Here is a 25,749-nt window from a genome sequence, read left to right as displayed (position 1 = left end):
TCGGGAATCACAACCCATTCAATGCCTTAAAAATTCGTGACCTCAATTGACTGCGTTTTTGCATTCCACAGCTGGATTTTGTGGTAGCCTACATACATTGGGCGAGTTACGTGAAATTACCCTAATATTTACATAAACGTGTACAGACATTGTGTTTGCTTTCTTCTCTCTTTGTCGCCCACAGGTGTTAAAATATTCAACATTAAAATTCAAAAAAATTAAGTTAATTGAGAACAAACATTTTCTGATAAATATTAATTTTTGCTTAACATGCAATACGTTCTTGATGTCTGAAAAAAATATGACTCTACATACCTTGTAAATTGCTTTGAGCAAAGTGGATTTTCGTAACTTAGCAACACGCAGTAAGCAAGAGAATTGAAACTTGTAAGTTCTGTTCAGAAAAGTTATTTGAGTTTGCTTTGAGTATTTGGTGTATAATTATTCTGAAAGTGCACCTCATCGTTTTCTGCGTTCTTGGTAAGATACACGGCAAAGGCAATCCGGTGTTTTTGTGTTTATTGGACAGGTTGACACTAATAAAAATCGTCCAAGACCTTTCATTGTAGTAACACAATCTATGAATTATTGATAGCATACTTTAAATCTTTTATTCTACTTTGCTTTGTAGATTTGAACTTATGTGACTACATCCCACCCTCACCATGACGAGTTCAATTATGTCGGATATGGATTGGGATGAGGGTATTGCCATGCCTGTGGCGAATGCAGAAAACAAACAGCTTGAAGATGAGGTAAAACTAATGAATATCATTGTAACTGTATAAACTATTGGTATAAGTTTTATCTTTATAAAAAACATAAAACACTTAGTTGTTTTCGGCTATGCAAAATGTTATAGCCTTGTGTCAGATTTGAAAGTTTGAATTTTTGTCGGCAAATGTTCATTGGATGGGCTAGCCAATGCTTTCAGTGTATGTGATGCATTAGTTCTTTCTGCATAGATTGTCGAAAAAAATTTGGATTTATCTGACATTTTTGTTAGACAATATTTTTATCGACTCTCAATTTCCACAGCTGTTGCATATGCAAAGAGAAATTGGGAATTATTCTGCAGAGGTTGGAGATCATGATGATCGGATTCACAGCATGTCCCAGCACTTAAAGAATGTTCGACAAGAACTTACTCACAACTTGGTGAGTACAACAATGTCAATAGCATTTCTGGCGTACCGTACCTATTCTAACAACAAGATAATATAAGTGACCTAATTTAGAGTTTATATAAAGTTATTTAGAGGCATGAAATGTATTTGAGAATATCCAACGAATTTGTTACTTTTATACACCCATTATACTACAGAGGCTCAAAATTAAGCTGTTCCAATTCCATTAAACATTGTATTTTTTCAGGGACTTTTGAACGCTCATAGAAAGGAAATAGAAACTGAAGAACACTTAAGTGCGATTGCTGAGCGAGAAGATGGCAGACTCCACCAGGAAATGACAAGACTACAAAAAGAGCTGGATGGCACAAGGGAAAAACGGAACAACTTTGAGGTATGTATATAATTTAAGTAAAAGCACAATTGCATATCTGTATTTTCTAATGTATATTTCAATAATAATCTTCAATTTATAATAATATCATAGAACAAAATATTCATCCAAAGTCAGCAACTGGAGGAACTAAAATCACAAATGAATTGGGACCAACAAGCATTGGAGGCCTGGCTTGAAGAGTCAGCAAGAAGAGATGAAGATGCTCTGACCCTACAGAAATATGCAAGGTCCAACACCATCACAAGTTAACGTTATAATCAAGAAATATAAACTATTGCATAAATGGTTTAAAACAAAAAATATAAATAAGTGAGCTGTTGGCCAAGTTTTTTTTTTAGTTTAATGATTTTTGGTTCATATTTCAGTCATGATCATTCGAAGCTAAAGGAGCTGGCACTTCTCATTGAACATTTAACTGAACAAGTCCAGAAAAAGAGAAAATGTCTTGACCAGGAAACCACAGAAACACTAACTGCCCAGGTAACTTAAGTGTTAAGATTGAACATTATTGCACAATTTAGCCAGACTTCCTTTTTAACCATTTTGAATCACATCTAAAACAAGTTTTAACCATGTATTGGGATGTATTTTGGAACAATTTAATCCTGTTTATGCCTGTAAGCACTTACTTAGCCTACAAATCCTTTGATAGAGTTTTTTCCTTACAGATTGAACTTGACAAGACAGCTGAGGAGTTTAGAAAAGCCCACACAGACCGACACAATCTCATCGCTCAGTGGGAAATCACCATTGAACAGATGCAGCGGAGAGACAGGGAAATGGACCATGCTGCTTTGGTCAGTTTGAGATGCAGAAAAAAATAATGTCCATTGTTTGTATACATGTTTATCAAATGTTTAACATGCTCTTGTCTCGCGTTGTAGGAATTAGCCAAAGTAAAAGAGGAAGTTAGACAAAGGGAACAAGTTATCAAAGGTAAAAAAATGCCTTGGTTTTTGCTGGATTGCTGTAATAATGAAGACTTCTTCTGTGAATAAAGAAATTGTGCATTCATAACTTTTGCACCATCACCTTCTGAAAATACAACTTAATGTTTGTCACAACATGTTAGCAGATACAAATGCATACAAATAGATTGACACAACAGCTTTGTACTGTTACCTTACATAGCTTTCCTGTCAATATAGAAAAACAAGCATTCCTGGAAAGTGAAATGGAAAACAACCAGGAAATGGACAAGAAAATTGCTTTCCAGGAGCGTCTTGCTGCAAAACTGCGCATTGATCTGCAAGAACATGAAAACACAAGAACTCAACTACAAGACGAGGTTTTCTAAAGTTGCATAATAATTTTACTTTGTGGATTTAAAATCGAGTTTATGGTATTAGGTGTTCCAATGAATGTACTTATCATGTGGAAATTAAGTTTTTAGAAATTGCTAGAAAATTTTGAAACTTACGTTTTCTGTTAAAAGACAATGATTCAGTACGATTTACTAAACTGCAGATAACTGGGAATGCCTTTTTTGTCATTTGAATTTTGCGACACAAACGTAATTGGTAATTAAACACATTTATGTTACAGCTGGACACATTAAAATATACTGTGGAAAGAACTGCGTCAGATCTAGAAGGAATGAAGACCAACGTGGCTTCGTTGCGAAAGGAAATCGTTAACAAGCACGAGAAGTAAGTGTGGGTTTTATTAACGCAACAAAAATCAATTGAAGCAGCATTTCTTTAATTACTGTACTATGTATATTTATGTTCGCCCGTCCTTGTTTTTTTTTGAAAGTTGTCACCTTGTGGGCACTGAAAATTATCAATCTTGCTGTGCAATGGGAATATATTCTGGCAGCGCAATACATTAAAATTCTGCAGTACGCATTTTATTTTATGGAGCATTTGCTAATGGCAGCAAACAAAAACTTAAAAATTTTGTTTTTGATAGTTGCTTACACTAATAAAGAAAGAACTGCAAGTCTTTTTAGCCATTAACAATTAACATACGTCATTTACGATATCCGTAATTTTACCAGATTTGTTTGATGTGTTTGTAACTATAATGGAATTAAATATTCGTATAAGTCAGTGTTTCCCAACCGGTGGTACGCGTACCACTAGTTTCCGTACGCGACGGCATTCCATACGCGACGGCATTCCATACGCGACGTCATTCCAGGTGGTACAGGAGCACCTTTTCGTAATTTGCGGATATAGTTCGAATTTAAAAAACCGTAAGTGATCTGAAAATGTTTGTTTTCTTCATCCCCTAAGTTGCCTTGTTACACTCAACTAGGTGATACGCGTCGAAAAAGTTTTACCTCCAAGTGGTACGCAACCACAAAAAGGTTGGGAATCACTGATATAAGTGGTCTCATAAAACGCATGCTTTGCAGATTGGAGCAAGCGACCTTGACGAGGGAAGCTCTCCAGCAAAAATTGGAGGCAGCGGGCAAAGGAGCTTTATCTGCCGAGGAACGGGCGGAAGTCGCGGCGTTTGAACTCAGCTTGGAGGAAGAAAACGTCATCAATCTGGAGAAGGACCTGATGAAATTGAGGGAGGTGCAGTTCAGAAAGAAGCAGGTACGGTTTACCCTGAGGTTAATGAGCAAACGTGAGCATAAAGCGTCTGGAAGTTAAGAAATGCTGATGCAGTTCTTCGTGTTTGCTGCCATTTTTGATAGCATGGTTTATTTTTTTTACACGAAATTTCTTATTGTGGAAACGTCTTTGCAAAAAAACACGTACTTTAGAATAAGTGTTTCCAAACACACGTCATACATAATTTCATCCTGGTATGAAACCATACATTAACTCCGTTTGGTCATTTATCGTTGAGAAATCCCCTCTTGTTTCGCTACATTAGCCACTTACCGATGTGGCGTTGTGAATATAAACCAACCTATAGTGCTGAAGGTTGGTATGCAACACTACATTGTATCTGGCAATCATATTTTACAAACAACAAACGCTATGTCATCGATATATGCAGGATTTGTACAACGTCAGCACACAGGAGAAAAATATTGCTGCTGAGATTCAAGGCAGTCGGGCCGCAAACCGGAATCTTTCGTCAAGACTGAAGAAACTAGATCAACAATCTATAAAACAGCAGGAGATCGTTTACAACCAGGTAAGTCAATTGATTATTTCGTGTAACTTCGAGTTAAGTGTGGGCATGGCAAAATCCTAAATTTTTGCTTGTTATTAATGCCCTGTGCTTTACTTGGCACAATACAAAGGTATTACAGGAAATCCGGTCCAACGCAAAATCAGGCCTATATTTTTAAAGCAGTACATTTTCTATAGTTAGCAATGTTACTTCTTTTTACAATCTTTACAAGATACAAATTTATAACTCTGGAGTAACATCATTTGATTTTAAATTAAGCAATCAATAAAACTTGGTACTTTTCTGGCCGTAAAACCTATCTCTAAATTAAATTGCCTATCTACCCTCCACTCATCATGCCACAGTATGTGGCGGTTGCTCGCAACACTTTGTATTAAATCCTTTACAGTAAAAACTTAACAAATCCGACCTTTTTGTTCACAGGACTTCACCATACAACAACTTGAACGTCGCTTGGCCAGGATTCAGGGTGATATGAACACAGAGGAGAAGAAAGTACTTGAGGCCAAGATAGAGGAACTTACCCAAACACTGGATGATCGCAACGCCGTTCACACGTTACTCACAACGCAACTGAAACGACTACAAGTAAGACACCGTTGATGGCTAAGGTAGTATTCATTCTGGCTACAAGGCGGAAGGGCCTGGTAATACAATTGCGTCATTATTTTTACCGCTCTTTGCCGTTACTATTGACAGCATCAAACCCACAGGTTTTTTGTGTGAGGACAAAAAGTCGTATAAAACATAGCTTTGAAACCCAAATGGGTCTCGTTTGCTAATAATGTCCATATGCCGACTTTTCTGGTGAAAGCAAAACTCTAATGTAAGCCTTAAAGTTTGACTGGTCTCTGTATGTTGGTTTAGGACGACATTAGGCGACAGAAGCGTGACATGGAAAGGACTGGAGAAGAAAAGGCCGACTTGACGAGCAAGATCGAAGAACTCAACCTCCACAATGAGATTTCGGTGAAAGAACTGAAAAGCACAATCACAAAGTAAGGACTTATTATGTTGCACAATAATGGGTATAACACATCGCACATAGCAACCGGTGGTATATCAACGGATAGATTTTGGCAATAGGTTTAAACAGATTAATGAGCACACTTAAATTAAGTTGAATACTTAAAAGTAAAGTTGAAAACTGTATAATTCCGTTGCTGTCGGCTAAATGTTAAAGAAAGAAATCTTTCACATTTTCTGTTGTATTTTCATTTAATAATTTCAACATAAATGCTATACCAATTTTTTGTCGAACCTGGACATTACAAACTAAGAGAAAATGGTCCATTTTTGACCAAATTTCCCCTACTAGGAAGCAGGAAAGTATGGTGGAGGACAACATCCTCAAGTTGGAAATCAAGAGGATTCAGGATGCTTTGCACAGACACGCGGATGAAGTCCTCAATTTGGAAAAGAGGCAACTTCAATTATCGACAGGTAGTTTATTAAAAAATCTTATTTTCACCGCGTGTTACAAATATACACAAAAAAGGTAAAATGACATAAGGGATGGTAAAACCTTAGAGATTATGGAGTATTTGACTAAGTAGTCAGCGCAAAGCATTTTAGGGGTTACATGGCACAAGTTGTTTCGGTAAAACTGTCCAACTTTGGCGTAAAGTGCGTAAACCAAACAAACAATTACGGTCGTGTAGTTGGAATGATCAGGTGCTCTATAGTGTTGAATGTATCTATGTATGTATATTTTTGCCATTCTTAGGATATCTTACATAAAGTTTGCGGGGCTATTCTTAATGAAAAACCTAACAACAGACATATGCTGTTAGTTTTTCATCACGAAAACATGTTACAGCATTTGAATAAGAACTGATGATGCTTAATAAAGCGAAACATGTTTTCTAAAACTGGAAGCGTTGACACAAAGTTGTCATAGTACTATTTGAAATTGAAGTTTCACTTGTGCCATGCGAAAAAAGTGTTGCTGATTAGGTGGATTTCGTGAATTTAAAACATTTTCAATGTTACAGCAATGAAGGAACGCAAGCAAGAGATATCCGTACACAAGGACATGCTTTTCAGTCAGTTGAAGGCGGCACAAGAAGAACGTCAAACTCTGAACGCCGACCTTCACCAGAGAACCGAGAAAATTGTAAAACTGCGAAAGAGGTAAAATTATGAAAAAAACACAGTTTCTCGACAAAAATTTGCAGCCCAAGACACTAAAAACCCAACCACGAAGCAATGTGGCAGTTTTTTTTTGCAAATAGCCCGCAAGTTCTTCTGCATATATGGATTTTTAAATTTCTTCCATCCAAATGTTACTTTTTTATCAGGTACGAAATCTTGATGGTTTCCATGGCACCGCCCGAAGGAGAGGAGGAAAAGTCTCAAGCGTATTACGTCATCAAGGTGAGTGACGTCACAAGGTTAAAGTAAGCAATTACGCTTAAGTGTGTAAAGAGCAACACAATCGCCACTACCATGGTCGCCACACAATACGTACCACCAACATTGCGTCATAAGAGAAATAATAGAGAAATGCTCATAGTATATTGACGTGGACCCGGTTTTTAGGCAGCCCAGGACAAAGAGGAGCTGCAGAGAACAGGAGACGAGCTTGATGCTCGCATCCGGAAGGCGGAAAAGGAGATAAGAGCTTTGGAGAACACCCTCAGGTTGATGAACAGTAGGAACGAGACGTACCGAAAGTCATTTAACAAGGTTTGCGATCAGTTTTTACATTTTCAACACTCTGTATGACAGCAAGGTGCTGATACGTCTTACGTCAAGTTTGTAATCAGAAGAACTTTCAGCGAATGATTTTTTTGCAGACAAAAATTGTAACGATTTTGATTCTGTTTAGTGAGAACTGGCTGTAGTTTCATTCGAACTGTGGTAATTTTTTTTGTTTAATTGACATTTCAAAGCCAACCGAATATGATACAACCTTATCCAATAACTAAACAACAGCTGCTACTGTCAGGCAGTCACACAATATACACACAACCAACAAAACGAACTCTGTGTCTTGCAGGTGACAGAAACCAGCGAGGAATATGAGATGAAGAACCAACTCGATGAACAACTCCGCTCCGTCATGGACAAATATAAGTACAAGAGGAGACAGATCCGTGAACTTCAAGAGGACTTGCAGGTGACTGGTTACATATTTGATAATTACGTATTTTTTTAGCTACGAAAACTATGTAGGAAAGTGGCAACCTCAAGTCATCTTCGGGCTATCAATAAAACAAACCTGACGTGATATTAGGCAGGTTAAATCGCTGGAGGGCGCTATAACGGAGTAATGCTAAGTTTATGGGCACCTGCATGATTGGAAACACAGTGAAATGCGTTGTATCGGCAAACTCATTTTTTCTTATAAGCCAGTGATTCTTAACCTTTTTTCTCTCATTTTCCACTTTCGGAAAAAACGGAATCTTTATTTCCCTCCAGTATTTAAATTTTTAAGTTTAGAATATAGTAATTGCATTTTCACCGCATTGCGTGACCAATTTCCAATAAGTGTGCTACACACAGTGATGACAGAACATAGAACATTTCTCTTGTCACCTCTTTTTGTATATTTCGGTGCCAACCAAGTACCAACCTACAACACACCGGAAATTTCCCACCGGTTAAAAACCACTGCGCACGTATTTTAATTACAACAAAACTCACATTTTTTATTAACCTCGTGCACAGGCAAATCCACACGAATTTAATATTAATTTTCTCGCATAGACGATGAGCAGTGCAATGGATTCGTCATTGCGTGACGAAACAACCTTCCTAGACATGGTACAAGATCGCAAAATGAAAATACAACAACTGCAGAGAGACACAGAAGAACAGAAGGAAAAGTTGGAAAGAGTCCAGAAGCAGGTATATAAGACATTTGGTAAACTTTGCCCCGACTGTAAACAATTATATGACCACATTATACCCGCATGGCCTGTTGGCCCGTCTCTCTAATCTATACACACTTTTGCCCGTGAGTCGAGTTTGTCCACGTCTGAGGTAGGTGGTGACAAAAATTTTAAAATAAAATTATCTGTACATCAAGGACATTGCCGCTTATCTGTAGCTGCTATAACGACAAACAGCGGTTAACTTGGCCCAGTACGACAAAGTGTGCCTGTGTTGGTACTTACAGTTTGTCTCGTGTGCGGGGTTTTACTAAAAATCATTAACATCCTACCACCGACCTACCCGGTGTGTTATCGAGAGGATTAGTCACTATCACAATCCAAGGGAACCAAAATACCTTGTTTTGTGAAGATGTGATAAACAATCTCTTTAAAAAAGTACACAATAGCGATTGCAATGAAAGTGTTTGAATGTAAAAATTACTACTGTTATCATCCTGCAAAAAAAAGCAATGTCCGTATGTCCAAATTAACTCAAAATTTTGCAGATTGCTCGCACCGCTAGGGAGACAAGAGTCGCGCGAAAGAGCCGGGGTCCCATGCTGGAGGAAAGGGATATGGATTTACGGGAAGTTAGAAGCAGAAACAGATCCATCGCCAAAGGCATCGCAGAACTTGTGCAACAGGTTGGTGTTTGCTGAAATGTGAACCACGTTTAGGTTTTATAAGATTACCCTACGGTGTGAACCTGTCATACAAATTGCACAGTCGATAGGAAATGTTAATGTGAAACCAAGCGTATTGAGAAACTTTTGACTAAAACTCCAAACCAATAGCACAATTAGCCTTTATATAACGAACCCTAACCTTATGCTCAAAGCTGTCACCAAACCCAAATGTGTTGAACGATGATAACTTATAAAACAAAAAGCAAAAAACGGATATATGTTGTTCACATTTATCTGTTTTTAGTTCCCAGATATCACGCAGGCGGTAGAGGCGTATTTCCAACAGGCCGGTTTGCCCGTACCCACCATGGCTCCGGAATCACGCTCAAGTTCAAAGACCAGCTCTGTTCGTTCAAGTGCCCGTAGTTCACCTCGCAGCTCAGTTTCGTCAGCCAGGTATAGTTGCTCAAAAGTTTCATGCGATTATGTCAGCTGTGCAAGGGATAAGTACAATTTCAAAATCCTCATTCGAGAACATCTACATCAGGGGTTTTTAAACCCTGATCTATTAGCACTTATCTTTTACTAAAGTTATGTTTTTGGATTGCGTAAGTTTGTCAATAATTTCCTTTAGTTTATCTGCATAACTAACGCACAATACTTCCCAGATCGGTGACCAGTCCAAAGCCGGTTGACCTCGGTCTCGGCCTCCAAGTGACCTCGCCTCCAGGGTCAAGGCCCGCCAGTGCCGCTAGTTCACGAGCCAGCGCACGATCTGGTCCACGTTCCGGTCGAAAATAAGAGTCTATACTGGGTGGGAATGGTGGTTTTACGCGCTTTTATCGTTGTTTTTGTTGCGTTAAATAAAGACTATTACTGCACATCAACTGATATTAACACCAGTAAAGGAGAATCTGCCAAGACGTCAAAAAAAATTTAAAAGTCGAATTTTCGCGCTGCCTATCCAAAAAAACGTTAAATCCAGAAATTATTGTTATTTTGGTGCAAAATGCCTATAATTACTGCATGAATAAAGTCGTGTGGAAAACCACATAAATAAATCTAATTCTTAGTCATGGTTCCTCAGCCTGTGGATTACATTGGTAGGTTAAGCGCCTGAGAAATGTCCGCGAATTAAATATCTTTTAGTGATGACGAAAGTGCGTCGTTTTCCTCACAAAAATCAATACAAGCTACATGCTAACACAAAAAGCGATCGTTCTACTACGTCATCACGATTTGTCATATGGTCTGAAACGTAATCCGGTCACTCTCGAATCGATTCGTGAAACCATGAAGGACAATCGGGGACATGCAATCGTGCTTGCAGGTAAACAACATCACAGTCAAATGTCTTCTGCAAAGTCATTTGTACAAACCTCAGTGCACAATTTAGAGCGAAGCAGACGTTTTCAAGTGTTTTTAGTCAGCTATTATTTTATCAGTTGAGTTCGTCTAACAGGTCCAAACAATTTATATACCGTAGTTCAAGAATAATTCTCCTTTTTTATGTAGAAAAAAAAAAGGTTTTGAAATAAGTTGAGATTTGGCTAAGAACAACGCAGCATGTCAATGTTAGTAAATGAAATTCACTATAGCCTATTGTGTCCATAATATGAAACAAGGTAATCGCGCTTAGCATATAATTGCAAGTATACCGAACTCTGGAATTATATTGTGTTTCCTGCGGCCAACAGCATCACATTACATACTGTGTATAGCTCAGTAATACTCTACCCATCCAGGCGATGGCCAGTTTTGCAATGAAAAGGGTCAACTATAAAATATTGATGTTGATCGGGCACCTGACGAAACCGCAAACCATCCTGGTTTTGTTTTGAAATGCCACGAGGTCGCCGGAAAGGTCAGTTTGATATCAAAAAGCGATAAAAACGTAAACATGTTGTTTACAGTCGGTATCTCAAGGCATGAAAAGTGAAAACAAACGACAACAGCAATCTTACAAAGGCATATTTTTGAAATGACGCGTCACTGACGTAACTCGCAGCATGTTGCTGTCTACACAGCATGTCATTGAAGGATTGTGTTGAAATGCACAGCGTGCATTAGTCTCGCCTTTTTCTTGAAGGATTATTTATGTATTGCAAAGCTTATGTGGCACGCAAAGTTTGTATTTGAGTCAGCATTTCACAAATAAAAAACATGTTAACGCAGAAATTCTCCGTTTTGTTTTTCATGGTTGTAATAATGCCAATAATTAATATGATAAGATACGAAAAGGATAATTATTTTACAAACTTTGCATCGTAAACCTCCCTTAGAAACGTTTCTATGTAAAATAGTGCCGGTAAGTATAAAACTACAAAGATCCTCGAAACATTTAAGACCTTAAATTCCTGCGAAAAACATGGCCGTGTTCTTCCAAATACAACACATTACGAGATGGACATAGGATCTTACGGCGAAGAATACAATTTGTAAGAACCGGGCGGAAAGCAACAAGGAACAAAAAACATGGATATGTGCGGAATTGAGGACTTGATGGCCAACACGGTACTGGTTCAGGCCAAGGCCGACAATGCACAAAACTCAAAATACCGAAAAAATTTTAAGTTACCAAGTAAGTTAAGATGTAAAATGGCATTTTGTATTAAAATGCTAATGGTTGTCTTACTGCTTATATTTTAACCTACCCACAATTACTATGTTACGAGCTATCGTATGTGGTAAATACGTACTACTTCAGCTCCGAAAAAACTTTTACTTGGATTTTTTTTACCAAAAACTACTAAGGTTCTGGCCATAAATACCGATAATACATTAACGCCGTTTTCGAAACAATTTTAAGTCATCTTTGGGCTGTTAGACAGACGAACAAGGTGTTCTGAAAGTTCGAGGTGGCGCTGATAGTGGGCCTTTGCACATGTTCAATATATGAAATGTGTCGTATCAGTCTTTTGTCTATGAACTGAATTATCCTGTGATAGGCAAAGTGGAGCCAATAATATGAATTATGTAAGCTGCATACACAATGAATTATCCTAGTTGGGCACTCTTTAAGAAGACGGATTTATTTACAACTGATGAAGCGAGAAGCACTCGCGAAAGCTTGTGTATTTTAGAAAATTAAAACCCCTTAAAAGAGTGCCAAACAAGGATAATCCAGTTTGTACATAGTGTTTGAGTTACATATGACCGCATAATGGCCAGGTGATTGGCAACATCGATCAAACGCCTAACTCATTTTCCAAAAAGTAAACCAAGGCCGCCAAGGCGATTGGGATTCCTGGTAAGGATATCCTGCGTTTGAATCCCGGTATGACAAAAAATGACACAACAACTGAAACCAATTTTTACAGCTATTTCTGACCCCAACGATATGTTGAAAAAGCTTGAAATCGAACTCCATAACTTGATGCCAGACTCCGTGCGAACAGATCCAGCACAAAGAAAACGTTTCGAATACAACTTGTTCTGCGAGAAGCAATGCATTGGAAAAGAGATGTTCAAAAAGTTCTGCAAAACGGCCGATCCCAAAATAAGGAACGCAAATGCTTTGATAGACGCAATATGGGATTTTGAGGCGAGTCAGCACTTCTATGCTTGTAGACAACTGTTGGCATTGAAATCGCGGTTGCTTGTTTGTATGAACATGTTGGGTTTAAAATTACTGTACGTTGAGTAGTTTTATATACAGATAAATAGGAACGACACAATAGCAGCATATTAAAATTCTTCTACAGATAGGATGAAAATTCTTTCGAGATTATTAAAATAACCACAATAATACAAAAAGTTATGTTGCCTTCTGCTATAGCTTGCCAACGAGGCTGAACGGGAGAATTCGGCCCGTTGCGTTGCCAACAGTTACCTTCTGCCCGGCGCACCTTACGAAATAAAAATTATATCTGATAACGTCAAGAAGGCCTCCACGTCGGTTATCCTTTCGGATGACGTTCCAAAGTTCGACACGCTCAGGGACCTTTTGGGGGACGATTTATCAAAGGGTTAGTGAAACTTATTAGGTTATTGATATGCCTGAAATGACTTATAGTTCAACATTTACTTTTTAAGATTGAAGTTCGTTTAATCGATAAAGAATAATATCGTATAGGAATATCGGAATTTTTTAACAGGTGAGGAGACAGAAGGACAGAATTTAAGTTTACAAGGCGTTCTTCAAAGCAATAAACCAGATTTGGTAGTTACCCATCTAAGCGGACAGGAAAAAAGGTAAAATGGCCCCTAAAAATGGACTCTTTTAAAAACCGTAATAAAAAAAAATACTGAACTACTATAGCAAAAGCAAAAACACTTTAGCAAAAGCAGTAGTAAATTAGTCCGCAACACGTTTCAGGTTCTTTTTTATCAAGCTTTTGCTTGACCAATGCAAGCACCAAGTATATCCTTTTATGGTGGACGACGTCTTCGCACAATATAAGAAAAGCGAACAGTTCAAAACTTTCCTAAGGTGGAAAGCAAAAGAAAAGGAGTCGGTTATCGAGGAAGACTTCTTTCCGTTCCGTCTTCTCGGAAGAGGTGGCTTTGGTGAGGTGTATGCTTATCAGGTAAGGATTATCAACACAACCACGGGTGTATTTCATCCATGTTCAGGAGTTTGAAGTAATTTAAGAAATTGCGATGCATGATGTAAACAGGCATTGACATTTTATACTCTGTTTCGAGTTTCATGTGACAAATCTTATCGTAGACTGATGTCTTATCGTCAGTATAAACCTTGCTTTTGTTTCACCAACAAGGTCTATAAGCATTGTGTATGTGTCTGTGTTCAGGTTTAAGCGTGTCAATGCTATCCACACATACGTTTGAGTAAAATTCTTGCAGAGTAAGGGCGCTGCAGGAATCTTCCAAATACAATTTATATTGATGTAAACCAAAATAAATAGATAATATTTGGTTGTGTTGGTCCAAGGGGTTACTTTATTCACTAGATAACTGCAAACAAAAACTTCACTAACTGTATTTCGTTATTCTATTACCAGGTGAAATCCACTGGAAAAATGTACGCGTGTAAAAAGGTCGACAAGAAAAAGATGAAACAAAAACATGCCGAGAAGGTGGTGATGTCGGAAAAAATCACTCTTGAGATTGTTAACAGGTATGGGGGGATAAAATGGGTGGTTGACAAATCATATTGATGAGAATCTCCATAGTAAAACTACACTATGATAAATCATTTAAATTAAGGCAACCTCTACCTGTGGATCAGATTCTACTTGGTATTAGAGAGATAATCTCATATTGCTTGAAACGCAATCCGAACTTAAACGGTTTTTGAGTCGAAAAAGCGGGTCTCAAGGATTAATAAAAGCATTATATTTTAGTCCCTTCGTGGTGAGTTTAACATACGCATACGAAAACAAAAACCACCTAAACCTGGTGATGACCTTGATGGGAGCTGGTGACCTAAAGTTCCACATATACGAGAAAAGTAAGTTTGTATATAAAAAATTGAAAATTGTTCAAAAAAAAATTACCTAATGCTTAGCTTTGTTGGCGGTTACCTGATGAGAAACTGCATTAGGTGCTCATTAAGGGAAGGCTATAAAATGGCGAATTTCCAATACAGGAAAAAAATGATGATTTTATGCATGATTGAAACTTTTTGAAGCGCAGTTAAATTACCATAGCCGCCGTTGACGTATTTTAGCCAAGGACAAAAAGAGAGGTATTAGCGCGGAAAGGACGAAGTTCTATACCGCCCAGATCACACTTGGACTAGACCATCTCCACAGCGAAAATATTTTATACAGGTTTGTCATGCTTTTTTCAATCTCTTGTACTTTTCGGTCGTTAATGACACAAGCATTTCGCAGAGATATGAAACCTGAAAATGTTCTACTTGACGACCGTGGAAACGTGAGAATTGCAGACCTTGGGCTTGTTGCGATTCTTGGCGAAGGGGAAAAAACATCGGGTAAGACTGAAAGCATCAAGGTGTCATCTTATAAATTAAATCCAACTAATTCTTGAAAGTCAAATCTGTACATGCATAAAGTACTCAAGGAGCTCGTTTATGATGAAGCAAATAAGCATTGTTTTTTTACCTGACTTAAATTCTGCAAGATGTTTGGTTAATTTTTGTGGGAAGATAGTATTTAAATTTATTTTCCATTTTTTACGCTTACGTCACCCCCAAAGTGTCACGTTATTCACGAACACATGCACGTGCTTACATGCAATCCTATACAGCAAAAGCTTTATGAGCACGAAATAAACATTCTATTTTAATCGATTGCAAAACTTTTAACCTACTTGTATAAGTGTAATTTTTATCACTCCGATGTTACGAAAATTATAACTTCATTATTTGAGAGCTGCAGACAGGGTGTATACACGCACTGTTTCGACCTGTAAGGTATCATCAGTGCAGCTGTTGATGTGGTATTGTGCTAGCTGGTAGACTAGCAGGCACACAGATTTCCACTTTGTGGTACCTTTCGGTCAATCGTCGATATGTTGGGTACCAAACTAGGTACCAATCAACACAGACGAACCATCAACTCATTGATTATTATGGCTCTTTTGCGCATATTTCATTATTTGGTTTGATAATTTTCTTGTCACATATCCGCAGGGCGTGCGGGTACGGTTGGGTTTATGGCTCCAGAGATGCTCGAGAGTAAGAAATATGCCTACGGAGTGGACTGGTTCGCTCTTGGCTGCACCATATTCGAGATGGTTGAAGGGAAGGGTCCGTTTGTTACAAAGGGAAAGGTTGGTGGTTTCACTTTGTCGTAACAATAAGCCAGTGGTTTTAAAACTGTGCGTCGCGAAGCACTGGTGCCTCGTTTAAGTTTCTAAGGGAATTAAAAACAAAACTATACTGAATGGAGATAATATTAAGTTAAAAGTTAGCCTTCTGCGATCAAATATTTCTTTAGCAACAATTCGTCGAGCCCAGAATAACCCTTTACTTGCCGCGCTCATATAGTAGTAATTACTGGTGTGTTGCTAATTACCGCATCAAAAAGTTTGGCGAGTTGCAGTGCGGGATATCTTTCCAAAGGGGTCACACACAGATACTTAGGAACCACTGATATAAACCATGTCATACAATCACGATTTTGTGTGCATTTTACAAGGAATCATTGATAAATAGCGAGGATTAATTATCTGTATCGCAGTGATAGTATTTTCGATCGATAAAGGCGAAAATCTATGAGATATCGAACAACACAAGCCATTAATCCGCTATTGTGCGGATTTGCCCCAAAGAGCTTTCAAAAATATAGATTGAACATTGGTTAACTTGATTGGTCAATTTGACTGCTGATAACGTCTGCAACTAGGAAACGTAATAAACCATCCCAAAAAGCTCGAAAGTTTGATGAAAGAAAGGAGAAATTTTGCAATAGTCAACGCGAAGACGTTTTGACATAAGCAAACATTGCTGGACTTTGGGAAGTCGAACGACGAAGTAGTTTCTTTCTTAGAACAAACGAAAAATGAGCATTGGAGCGACGATTGAGAAGACAATTCACGAAGAACACACGTATAAACGCATACACGATGACGATCTGTTGGATCTTATTGACCAGTTGCTTGAAAAGGACGTGAACCAGCGACTGGCAGGCGACGAAAAGTATAAAATAATTACACGTTTGTATTTCAACCGCCGGTTCGATTAACGGCTTTGCATCAACTAGGCCTGCTTTTTGAGGATAAACTATCAAAAATTGCATATTTTTGTTTTAATGCAAGTTACGCTGATAAACATTACTCTAATTCTTTTTACTTGTTGTATGTGGGATCGAGGGATCGCTACCTTTGATTATTGGCTGTTTTAATTAATTTATAAATAAGGCCTATGCATCCCCTCTTTTCCATTTATGTTCACTATTACCATTGTATTGATGCCCAGGTCTGCGGAACCGATTAAGAGACACCCTTACTTCAGCGATATTAACTGGGAAAGATTGGAAGCGGGCCTGATACCACCACCTTTTGTTCCAGACCCGAATCAGGTTTATGCCAAGGACGTGTCTGATATCAGGTACAAATATGCAGTGATTTGTATATTATTAGAATATAACCTACAAGTGGCTTTTCCAATATTATCTAACAAAACAATCAATCTCCGTTCTACGTACAGGTTGGGCAGCGAGGCGAAGGGCGTGGTTTTGACAAATGAAGACAAAGACTTCCACAGGAAATTTGCGTCCGGAAGGTAATGACAGCGAGAACAACTGGTTGTAATAATTTCCTAACAATATTTTTATGGGTCGGCATGCTTGCTTTTAGCTTTTTAAGTAAATTCGGAAATGGTGTTCCTTGTATAGAAGTGTTTGCTAAGACTCAGAGCTGCGTCACATTATAATTGTTCTATTGTGCAAGCAGTGAGCTGCATAAAAGTGTGCACGCTGTTTCGACCTTTTTAGTCTCATCAGTGCAGCTGTCAATTGACGACGGTCTTGTCGGCAAACTAGCCAGACAGAGATAATTCCACTTTGCGGTGACTTGGCAGCCGATTGTCTCTGTTTGAATAGTTAACCACACTGATGAGACCAAACTTGGTATTATTAGAAACTTAGTATTTTTGTCACGTATGTAACTTGGAGTTCCGCCCTTGGTGTTGTTTAAAGAGTACCAATACCATGGCAACATGAAATGATGGAAACGGGGTTATTTCAACAAGTGATGGACCGCAAGCCAGGTGATGAGAAAAGATCATCGCCAGGCAACAAAAAATCTTCTTCCGTGTGCCAATTGCTCTGAATTCACGTTCCTGTTTGACATTCGAGGAAGAAAAAGACAAAGCACCCCAAAGGAGTTTAGACGTAGGAATTTCACCCAAATATACCGAACTTATACGATGATGTTAAAAAACAGGTCCCATCACTTTATTTTCACGATCTGCTTGATAAGATGCGCCAAGCATGGGATGATTTAAAATTAAGCTCACTCAACGTTTTAAAATTCTTGTCATCGCGTTCTTATGGAGGTTTAAAAATGTAAATCGATATTTTTTAATCATTCGCAATCGGGATTGAATCGCTTTCGCATCAGTGGTTTACCGTTTCTTAGGATTATCTTCAGATTACTCCATGTGCAGTTGAGATTATCACTTCCCTGCTATATGAAAAAAAATGATTTTGTTCCGCAAGGCATTTGCTTGCTGCGAACGCAATGTTTTTATATATTTATTCATATTGCGTTTTTTTTCAGCCGATTAGATATAAGCTCCACGCTGAGACAGATATTTTGTTACGATTACTATAAATACTGACAAATATATCCATATGGTATGGATTAAAGCTCGGTGCTGTTAATGCGCGGCCCATATCAGATAAAAAAATGTAAGCCAGCCTAGCCTACTTGTACTAAGGTTATTATGATTTTCTAAAGCAAAACTCAGGTATATGTGACCTTGTTTTAAACCTCTTCGTAAACTGCAGGGACTCCTACTTAACACCTGCAAATAACAGGGAGATACGGTTTGTATTCTTCCCAAAACCACACATGAATTTAATTGAAAGATTTTTGCGTGCCAAAGTTTTTACTGTTTTGTTATTTTTAAACAGACCGTGCAGAAAGTTTGTCTGCATTGTGTTTACTTGCGTCCAATACTGTGCGTACGCATTTATCCTCAAAAGAATTGTATTGTTATAGTCACACACCACGACTCTTAAGCTTTAAAAGCGACCATTTTTATCATACAACGTGCGGAACATTTCTTTGTCGCAATGTTTTTGTTTTGCAACCGATCTTTTGTTGGACACATGTGTGGATTTAATAGGACTTCTAAGAAAGAAAAATAATCCCCCAAAATCAATAAATTAGGCGAAATTCCATATAATGATGTGCATCAGTCAAGCAAACCATTTGTCTTTTTGCTGTGTTTTTACTATTTCGCCGATGTTGCCAAAGAATACACGGACAATATCAAAATATATCTTTACTGTAGTATTTCCGAAGCTAAAGTAAAAAGTATACGAAAACAAGAAAATCAAATCGCTATCATCATAGAAGATTTGTTAACGCTTGGGCGGGGCCTTCTTTCCCGTTTTCTTCGGGGCCAATACCTTTACTATGACAAAAGCTGGCTCCAATCTTGTCCCAAGAAAGAGTGGTTGCGTAACTTCTTGAATAACGAGTACATATTCTCCTGCACAAAATATTGCGGCATATATAAGCAAGTTTTGTTATAAGATGGTAATAAAAGTTACCCATTTTAATTGCACGGAAGACTACAAACACGCATTAAGGCATTAATTCAAAGGACAAAAATGCACCACTTTATTCAGTAAAAAAACAAACTTTTAGACACACGTAAATGTATGAACAAAATACTAAGCATGTAAGAAAACAGATTTTAATGACCTTTGTTCAAGAAACTGACCTTCGCCTGCATATAAACTGTTGAGCAACTGTGCGTACGGGTCCACCGGATCCTGCACTGGTACCGGGGTCTCTTGCTTTGCGCTTACAATCTGTCTGTTTTTGGCCGATACCTTGCCTGGCGTTTTGATCTCTCGTGTCTTTTTCTTTGGAGATTTGCCTTTGTCACATAACTGTTCTGATTGTCTGGCTAATTAAACTGACTTCGATAACCTATAAGGTTTTCTCGGCGTCCATGGTATTGTACTTGAACTCGCAGATTTTAAATATATGTTTGTCCGTACCAATGTGCACTGTTGTGTATTTCATATGAACTTGTTTTCGCCACATTTTCACAATACCTTTCAACTACTCGGATGCAAGATAGGAACAAAACGTAATGGTTTAGAGTGGCATGACACTAACTCTTCTACAAAGCGTTTTAAATTCTCTTTTTTGCAGAAATACGCCTGTGTTTTGAATATGTTTCATAAAAAACTTAGAACCTCTAATTTAAACTACAACACAAAGAAAAAAAAATACTCAGGGTTACCTGGTCTGGCTCCTTTGTCTTCCAAACTGATTTTAGATTTAGATGCTTTGGTGCCCTTTCCATCAGGAATGCTCGTACTTGACGTGGATGCGGCACTAGCAGTCCGACTCCCCTTCGAACGCCTCTGTTTGATTTGAAAACATAAACCCGTTTACATACGGCAAAAATGCGCTTTAATTGTGAACCAGTTTTGAGTCGATGCACCACGAAACACAGCAAAAAAGAAAACACTAAAAAAGTTATGTATTTGCAAATTGACTTATTGTAACGTGATCGTGCTTAGATAGCAAATAAATACATAAAGCAATATGTTTAACATTGCACTACGTTGGTAAAGTTTATTCTTTTGTTAACCAAAAAACACTCAAATTGCACATAAAGTCATTAGCCGTTGTTCGTATAGTTAATTTTCAACCATGCAATAACGCTTAGACAAAAAAAGACAAAGGTAATTCATGCAAGGAATACAAGATGAGGTTTAGAACAGGCAAAAAGTACAAACACGACCAATTACCATCCAATCTAACACAGACATGCGTGTACGAATTCCAAGTGACGTAAGTTAGTGATAAATCACATTCACTTGTATGGTTGTCATTGCAATGGAATGCCTGGTGATTAATGCTGTTGACACAGGAACTGGTAAAATTCAGTAATAAATTAGTTAAGATACATAACTAAGATTTGTGCCCTAAAAACTACAGGAACTGGTTAGTTTTATGTTAAACTGTTCAAGTTACGTAACTATTTAAAATGTTCTCATTGCAAACTATTCATGTTCGTTATTTGCAACCACAAAGCTAAACCCTTGTGCGCTTTGTAGGTTTTTGGCCTACGGTATTTAAATTAAATGTTTCGCTTTATTGAAGTGAGACCTTGTGGAGAATTACTTGGGAACTAATGCCTTGGCTGCATCACTTATTTGCTACGTTTAACTAAGCTTTGTGAGTAATTTATCCTATAAGGTTCAACACTACTGCATGCGTCCACACCACCACACACCTTTTCAGAACGAACAGAAGCGGAAGAGCCAGCTCCACGCCTTGTAGACGTGCTAGAACTGGTAGGCGTAACAGAGACAGACGACGGTACTTTTCCGTTCGAGCCTACCTCGTCACCAAACGGCCTGTAATTGGAAGGAGCAGCTGGTAGAATGAGATTGGTGAATTCAACTAGGCCTTCCGGCGTCGATCTTTGCGGGGGCGGAGGCTGCATTTGGTTGAGACTTGCCTCCACGTCATCAGCGTTGTCCGCAGACAGGTCAATTTGGGTTTCGCTCGTAGCGTATTTGCTTCCTGCATGTAGAATGTTAAATCTATAGACATAATATTAATATTAAAAGTTGTTTTGATTTCTATGTCGGACTGGTTGTTTTTGAAGAAAATGTGGTCGCCTGATATATTTGCGATGTTCGAGAAACATTTAAAAACAATATGTCTGTGCAGGGCCGCAAATAGCAGATAGTCGTTATCTTTCAGCTTTATCAAGCATGGAAAAGGTAAGAAGTTTGTGAATCACAGACCAAACGTTATTGTCAAGAAGTAAAGCCTGGAATTTCCATTTTGACTTGAGATTGGTACAAATCGTGGCAATAAAAAACAAACAAACAAACAAATGGCTGGATTGGAGGAAAATCGGATCCACTTCTAGACATACGCACTCTTACCATTTGAATGAAGAAAAGTAAAGTATTATTTTATGATAAATTAAACAAAACATTAAGGCACTGCTAAACCAACAAACACTGGATATCAATGGAGGAAGCCAACTTTGGCACAAAAAACATTGGAAATTTTTTGACCTGATACAGATGAACTTGCTTCCACATCGTCCTGGTCCTTATCGTCAGGTTTCAAGGCATCAGAGCCAGTCTCATGCATCTCATGAATTGTATCCTCACCAAAAACCCTTTGTATAACCAAAGTTAGCATTTTAATACTAAGTTATACAATCTTTTCATGTAGCCATACTTTGATGTAATGGGCACCTGACTTTGTCTACGTTTTCCACCAGGTTCCTCACTTTCCTCACAATCATGGACACAATCAAGGAGAGGATATGGGAGCACTTCGTAGCCACTATTGGAAAGGCACAACAAGCAAATGTACATCATATCTGCAGCTTAGTTAAGCCCTATTCGTTCTTTATTTCTAATCTTCAAATCAGAAGGAATGGCCCAAAATGTGGACACAGAGTATAGTATAAACAGAGAGCACACTGTTTGACCTATCAGGTATAATAGCTTGAAGCAGTGCATTGCAAATTATGTTATAAATGCAAGTTCAATCGGTTGAGGTACAAACAAGTTCTGTCCGAATGTATGATTTACAATGACAGTTGAAGCTTTTTAACTTCAGTCTAATCAAGCAATTTTTCCTTTAGAGAGTTGCTTACAATGGAGTGGGAACAGGTTTTGTTTCAATGTTTTCAATCAATTCCAAGAGGGATTGACTTTGTGATGATTTCTGTGAGAACCTGTAACCCGCTGTTATTTGAAACTCCCTTCCATACTCCCCTGCAAAAAAGAATCATCTTTGATTGGTGCAAAACACAGATACATCAACGAAAGCATTAGGGTTGGTATTAAGTTTGTTTTTATTTTTAATTGAAAGAAGGGATAATTGTGCTTGTTATAGCCCATTAAAATAATTTTCTTCAATGCTAGAAATTAAAAACAAGTTAGTCATTCTTTGTTATTGCAAAATGAGTTAACGATTCATACATAATGTTTCCTTTGATACTTCTTTGGCGTGTTAGTGAGAATTGAGGTGGTTATGCACTTTTCCAAGACAATATAACAGAGATTCAGTTACCGTTTAATGGATTCTGGTCCTGATCAACAATCCTCACATCAACATTAAACTTTCTTCCTTGAATGACTTCAATGCATTTGTGTCCATCAGGTAAAATTACCTCAATAGAATGAGCCTCAATTTCTGGATGGCCATTAATCCACAGACCCTCGTATGTGAGCCCACTTCCATGAGCCATAGTGCCTACAATATATTATTTTAACTATTTCGTACACAGAAAGCTCGTATACACAGCAACTGTAGTTAAATGTTATCAATGTTATATATGGAACAATGCAGCTAAGCAATTCATTATGTATAAACATGTAGCTGAATTGTAGTTTCGTGTGGTTGAAGGTTGAAAATTTACTCAAATCTTGATTACAAAATGCAATAGGCACAACTTTCATTTAGAAATGGCAAAGTTCCATCTTAGACATTGCAGATAACCAAAGCAATTTGGTAAATAACAAATTTCATCATACCATCAGAAAAACAATGTGTTACCTTGCCCATTGAACTGATCAGCTCTCCATTGACCTTCATAAAAAGTCCCATCTGTGCAGTTTAGGTCGCCATGGCCATGTCTGCAGCCCTCTACCCACTCACCTTCATACTCATCACCGTTTCTAAATATAAATTAAATTTGTTATATGGTGTGATGAATTACAAAAGGGGTTGGCACTGAGCTAAATTGATCAGTTTATAAGGTCCATACTCCAATAAACATTGTTTTATGTATATAATATGTGGCATACAATCCTAATTTTTTTCATGTAACCTGGCACATACACTACACTGTTGACGCCAGAAACACAAGATAATTCAAAGTAATTTAACAACAAAAATGTCATGAACACCAGTAGTCATTACAAATACCTACAAGTAGCAATAAATTGTTTTTACTTCATGAAATCTACCTAACCAGCAACACTTCTTTCACATGACACAAGTTAACCATCAATTCAATTTTAAATGTTACCTACAAGTAGTCTCAAGTTCTGTACAAAAGTACTTACGTATAAATCTGTATTCCTTGACCATGTTTCCGGTTTTTATACCAAGACCCTTCATATTCATTTCCATCTCTGTCTCGTAGAATGCCTGTTCCGTGTCTTTGGTTGTTATGAAACTCTCCTTGATATTGGCTTCCATCTGCATAATTCATCACCCCATGTCCATGCATTTCACCTCTACATGATATATGCACATATGTTTATATATTTGTCCTGACACTTGGGTTTTATCTCAGATCAAATAAAATCATGTTTATTTTGCAAAAAAAAACTACACAGAGGAACAAAATACTGAGCACCGATAAAACCATGAAGGTTATCGAGTCAGACGCCCATGTAAAGGTGATTTCCTCACGGAGAATCTGTCGTAGGATCGCAGCAGCCAGTTGCACTGGGAGGTTGTTTGCATGCAAGCCCATTACCCATTACATTGTTCCATAAATTAAACAGAGGAGGTACAACAATTTTGTACAGAAACAACACATTATGCAACTGATATAGTTTCAAATTAATAAGTTTTCTTTAAATTTTAATAATATTTGTACATCAACAACTATATAAAACAAAATCACATAACTACGGTTTGTATTGAAAAGCTACAGACATTGCTCACTTTGAAAATTCTCCAGAATATGTGTTTCCAGTAGCTTGCCATTTGCGGAACCCATGTCCCTCAATTTCACCATTTTTAAACTCGCCTTCATAGTAGCTACCATCGGCCATCATCAGCTTGCCATGGCCTAACAATTTCAAAGCAGAGATAAGAGTTTTATCTTATAAATTTAACGAATAGACTTGATTTAAATGCTTTCCACACCCCAGAATTTATTGGTAAATGTCAGATATCAAAAGATTTTGCCTGTTCAAATGAAACAAGGTTTTCTACAGCCAATGTGACAGTGACAGGTACAACGTTTAGTACCTTGCTGCTTGTGGTACCATACCATGAATAAGCTTTATTAACAATGAAGTTATTCACAAATTAGGCTCATTTAAGGCCAAACAGAAGTTTCTGTTGCTGTGCGAGGCTGCAAACTAATTATGTCACATGAAAAAAATACAATTGACTAATTACAGCGTTGGTAAATACATGTTTGACGACAAATCTACAGCAGAATGACCCATTTATATCTGCATCACATTATCTATTCCCAATGAACTGTTTTCATTTTCCCACAGCCTATTTAAACTACTGTTGTGTAGTTTAATGTAAGTTTTGACTACATTTATATCTAATGTTACACAACAACACAAACCATGCTTCTTTCCCTTTTCCCAGTCTCCTTCGTAACGGAAGAATTTGTTTGAGTAGAAGTAAACCCCGAATCCATTTCTAAGCTGATTCGAGGTCTCCCCAATGTAGTAGTTTTTACGGTCTGATACGGCATCAATAGACATGACTTTTCTGCTGACTACCTTTGATGCATCAGTTCATATCAAATTAATTTGGCGTTAAATTCAGCCCAAATTTGTCGCTAAATTTGTAAACAACACACGCTCAATCGTTTCCATATAGGGCTGTAACGTTACGGACAACATAGGTAAGCGTCCAAGATCAGTAAACTGGACAAAATCGGTAACCTAAACACGTGACTGCAACGGCAAACAGGGATAGTACATATTTTCATCCAAAGGGGGTAATTGAAATCATTTACCCTATACCTTGCACTATGTCCACGATAAAAACTTTGTAAACGCTAGAGTAGTCACGCTATACCTTGCACTATGTCCATGATAGGTAAGTTTGTTAAACGTAAGAGTAGTCACGCTATATCTTGCACTATGTCCATGATAGGTAAGTTTGTTAATTGTTAGGGTAGTCACGCTATACATTGCACTATGTCCATGATAGGTAAGTTTGTTAAACGTTAGGGTAGTCACGCTATACCTTGCACTATGTCCATGATAGGTAAGTTTGTTAAACGTTAGGGTAGTCACGCTATACCTTGCACTATGTCCATG

General features: G+C 37.8%; 3 protein-coding genes across 4 annotated transcripts; 2 read left to right on the top strand and 1 right to left on the bottom strand.

Annotated features, from left to right (window-relative positions):
* The first annotated feature begins 364 nt into the window (after positions 1–364).
* Positions 365–10,005, top strand: LOC145908132 (coiled-coil domain-containing protein 39-like). Its single transcript, XM_082995326.1, has 23 exons — positions 365–480; positions 632–755; positions 1,039–1,158; positions 1,375–1,521; positions 1,615–1,751; positions 1,890–2,004; positions 2,193–2,321; positions 2,409–2,460; positions 2,673–2,812; positions 3,070–3,173; positions 3,884–4,070; positions 4,480–4,620; positions 5,044–5,208; positions 5,488–5,618; positions 5,939–6,063; positions 6,615–6,753; positions 6,921–6,996; positions 7,162–7,308; positions 7,622–7,741; positions 8,332–8,472; positions 9,005–9,142; positions 9,429–9,580; positions 9,793–10,005. The coding sequence occupies exons 2-23, from the start codon at positions 666–668 to the stop codon at positions 9,923–9,925; spliced, it is 2,829 nt and encodes a 942-aa protein (XP_082851452.1). The 5' UTR covers positions 365–480; positions 632–665; the 3' UTR covers positions 9,926–10,005.
* Positions 10,006–11,599: 1,594 nt separating this feature from the next.
* Positions 11,600–17,824, top strand: LOC145909425 (rhodopsin kinase GRK7-like). Its single transcript, XM_082996818.1, has 14 exons — positions 11,600–11,705; positions 12,445–12,668; positions 12,903–13,092; positions 13,222–13,318; positions 13,443–13,653; positions 14,089–14,204; positions 14,431–14,537; positions 14,757–14,859; positions 14,923–15,023; positions 15,684–15,823; positions 16,543–16,691; positions 16,971–17,102; positions 17,202–17,276; positions 17,692–17,824. Exons 1-14 carry the CDS (start codon positions 11,600–11,602, stop codon positions 17,822–17,824), a joined length of 1,884 nt encoding a protein of 627 aa, XP_082852944.1.
* A 1,089-nt stretch (positions 17,825–18,913) lies between these two features.
* On the bottom strand, positions 18,914–25,292 carry LOC145908191 (MORN repeat-containing protein 1-like). 2 transcript variants are annotated; one of them, XM_082995406.1, is made up of 11 exons: positions 25,044–25,292; positions 24,401–24,527; positions 23,791–23,964; positions 23,279–23,400; positions 22,793–22,975; positions 22,374–22,494; positions 21,950–22,057; positions 21,781–21,887; positions 20,982–21,274; positions 19,980–20,103; positions 18,914–19,214 (listed from the first exon to the last, which is right to left on the bottom strand). In XM_082995406.1, the coding sequence occupies exons 1-11, from the start codon at positions 25,183–25,185 to the stop codon at positions 19,084–19,086; spliced, it is 1,632 nt and encodes a 543-aa protein (XP_082851532.1). In that variant the 5' UTR covers positions 25,186–25,292; the 3' UTR covers positions 18,914–19,083. The 2 variants fall into 2 exon arrangements, with proteins under 2 accessions (XP_082851532.1, XP_082851533.1); XM_082995407.1 differs by having other exon boundaries at positions 18,915–19,214; positions 21,090–21,274.
* Between the last annotated feature and the right edge of the window lie 457 nt (positions 25,293–25,749).

This window comes from Ascidia mentula, chromosome 7 (assembly GCF_947561715.1).
Source record: "Ascidia mentula chromosome 7, kaAscMent1.1, whole genome shotgun sequence".
NCBI classification, from domain to species: Eukaryota; Metazoa; Chordata; class Ascidiacea; order Phlebobranchia; family Ascidiidae; genus Ascidia; species Ascidia mentula.
The sequence above is the reverse complement of the archived record's forward strand: the minus strand, read 5'-3'. Positions and strand labels throughout refer to the sequence as shown.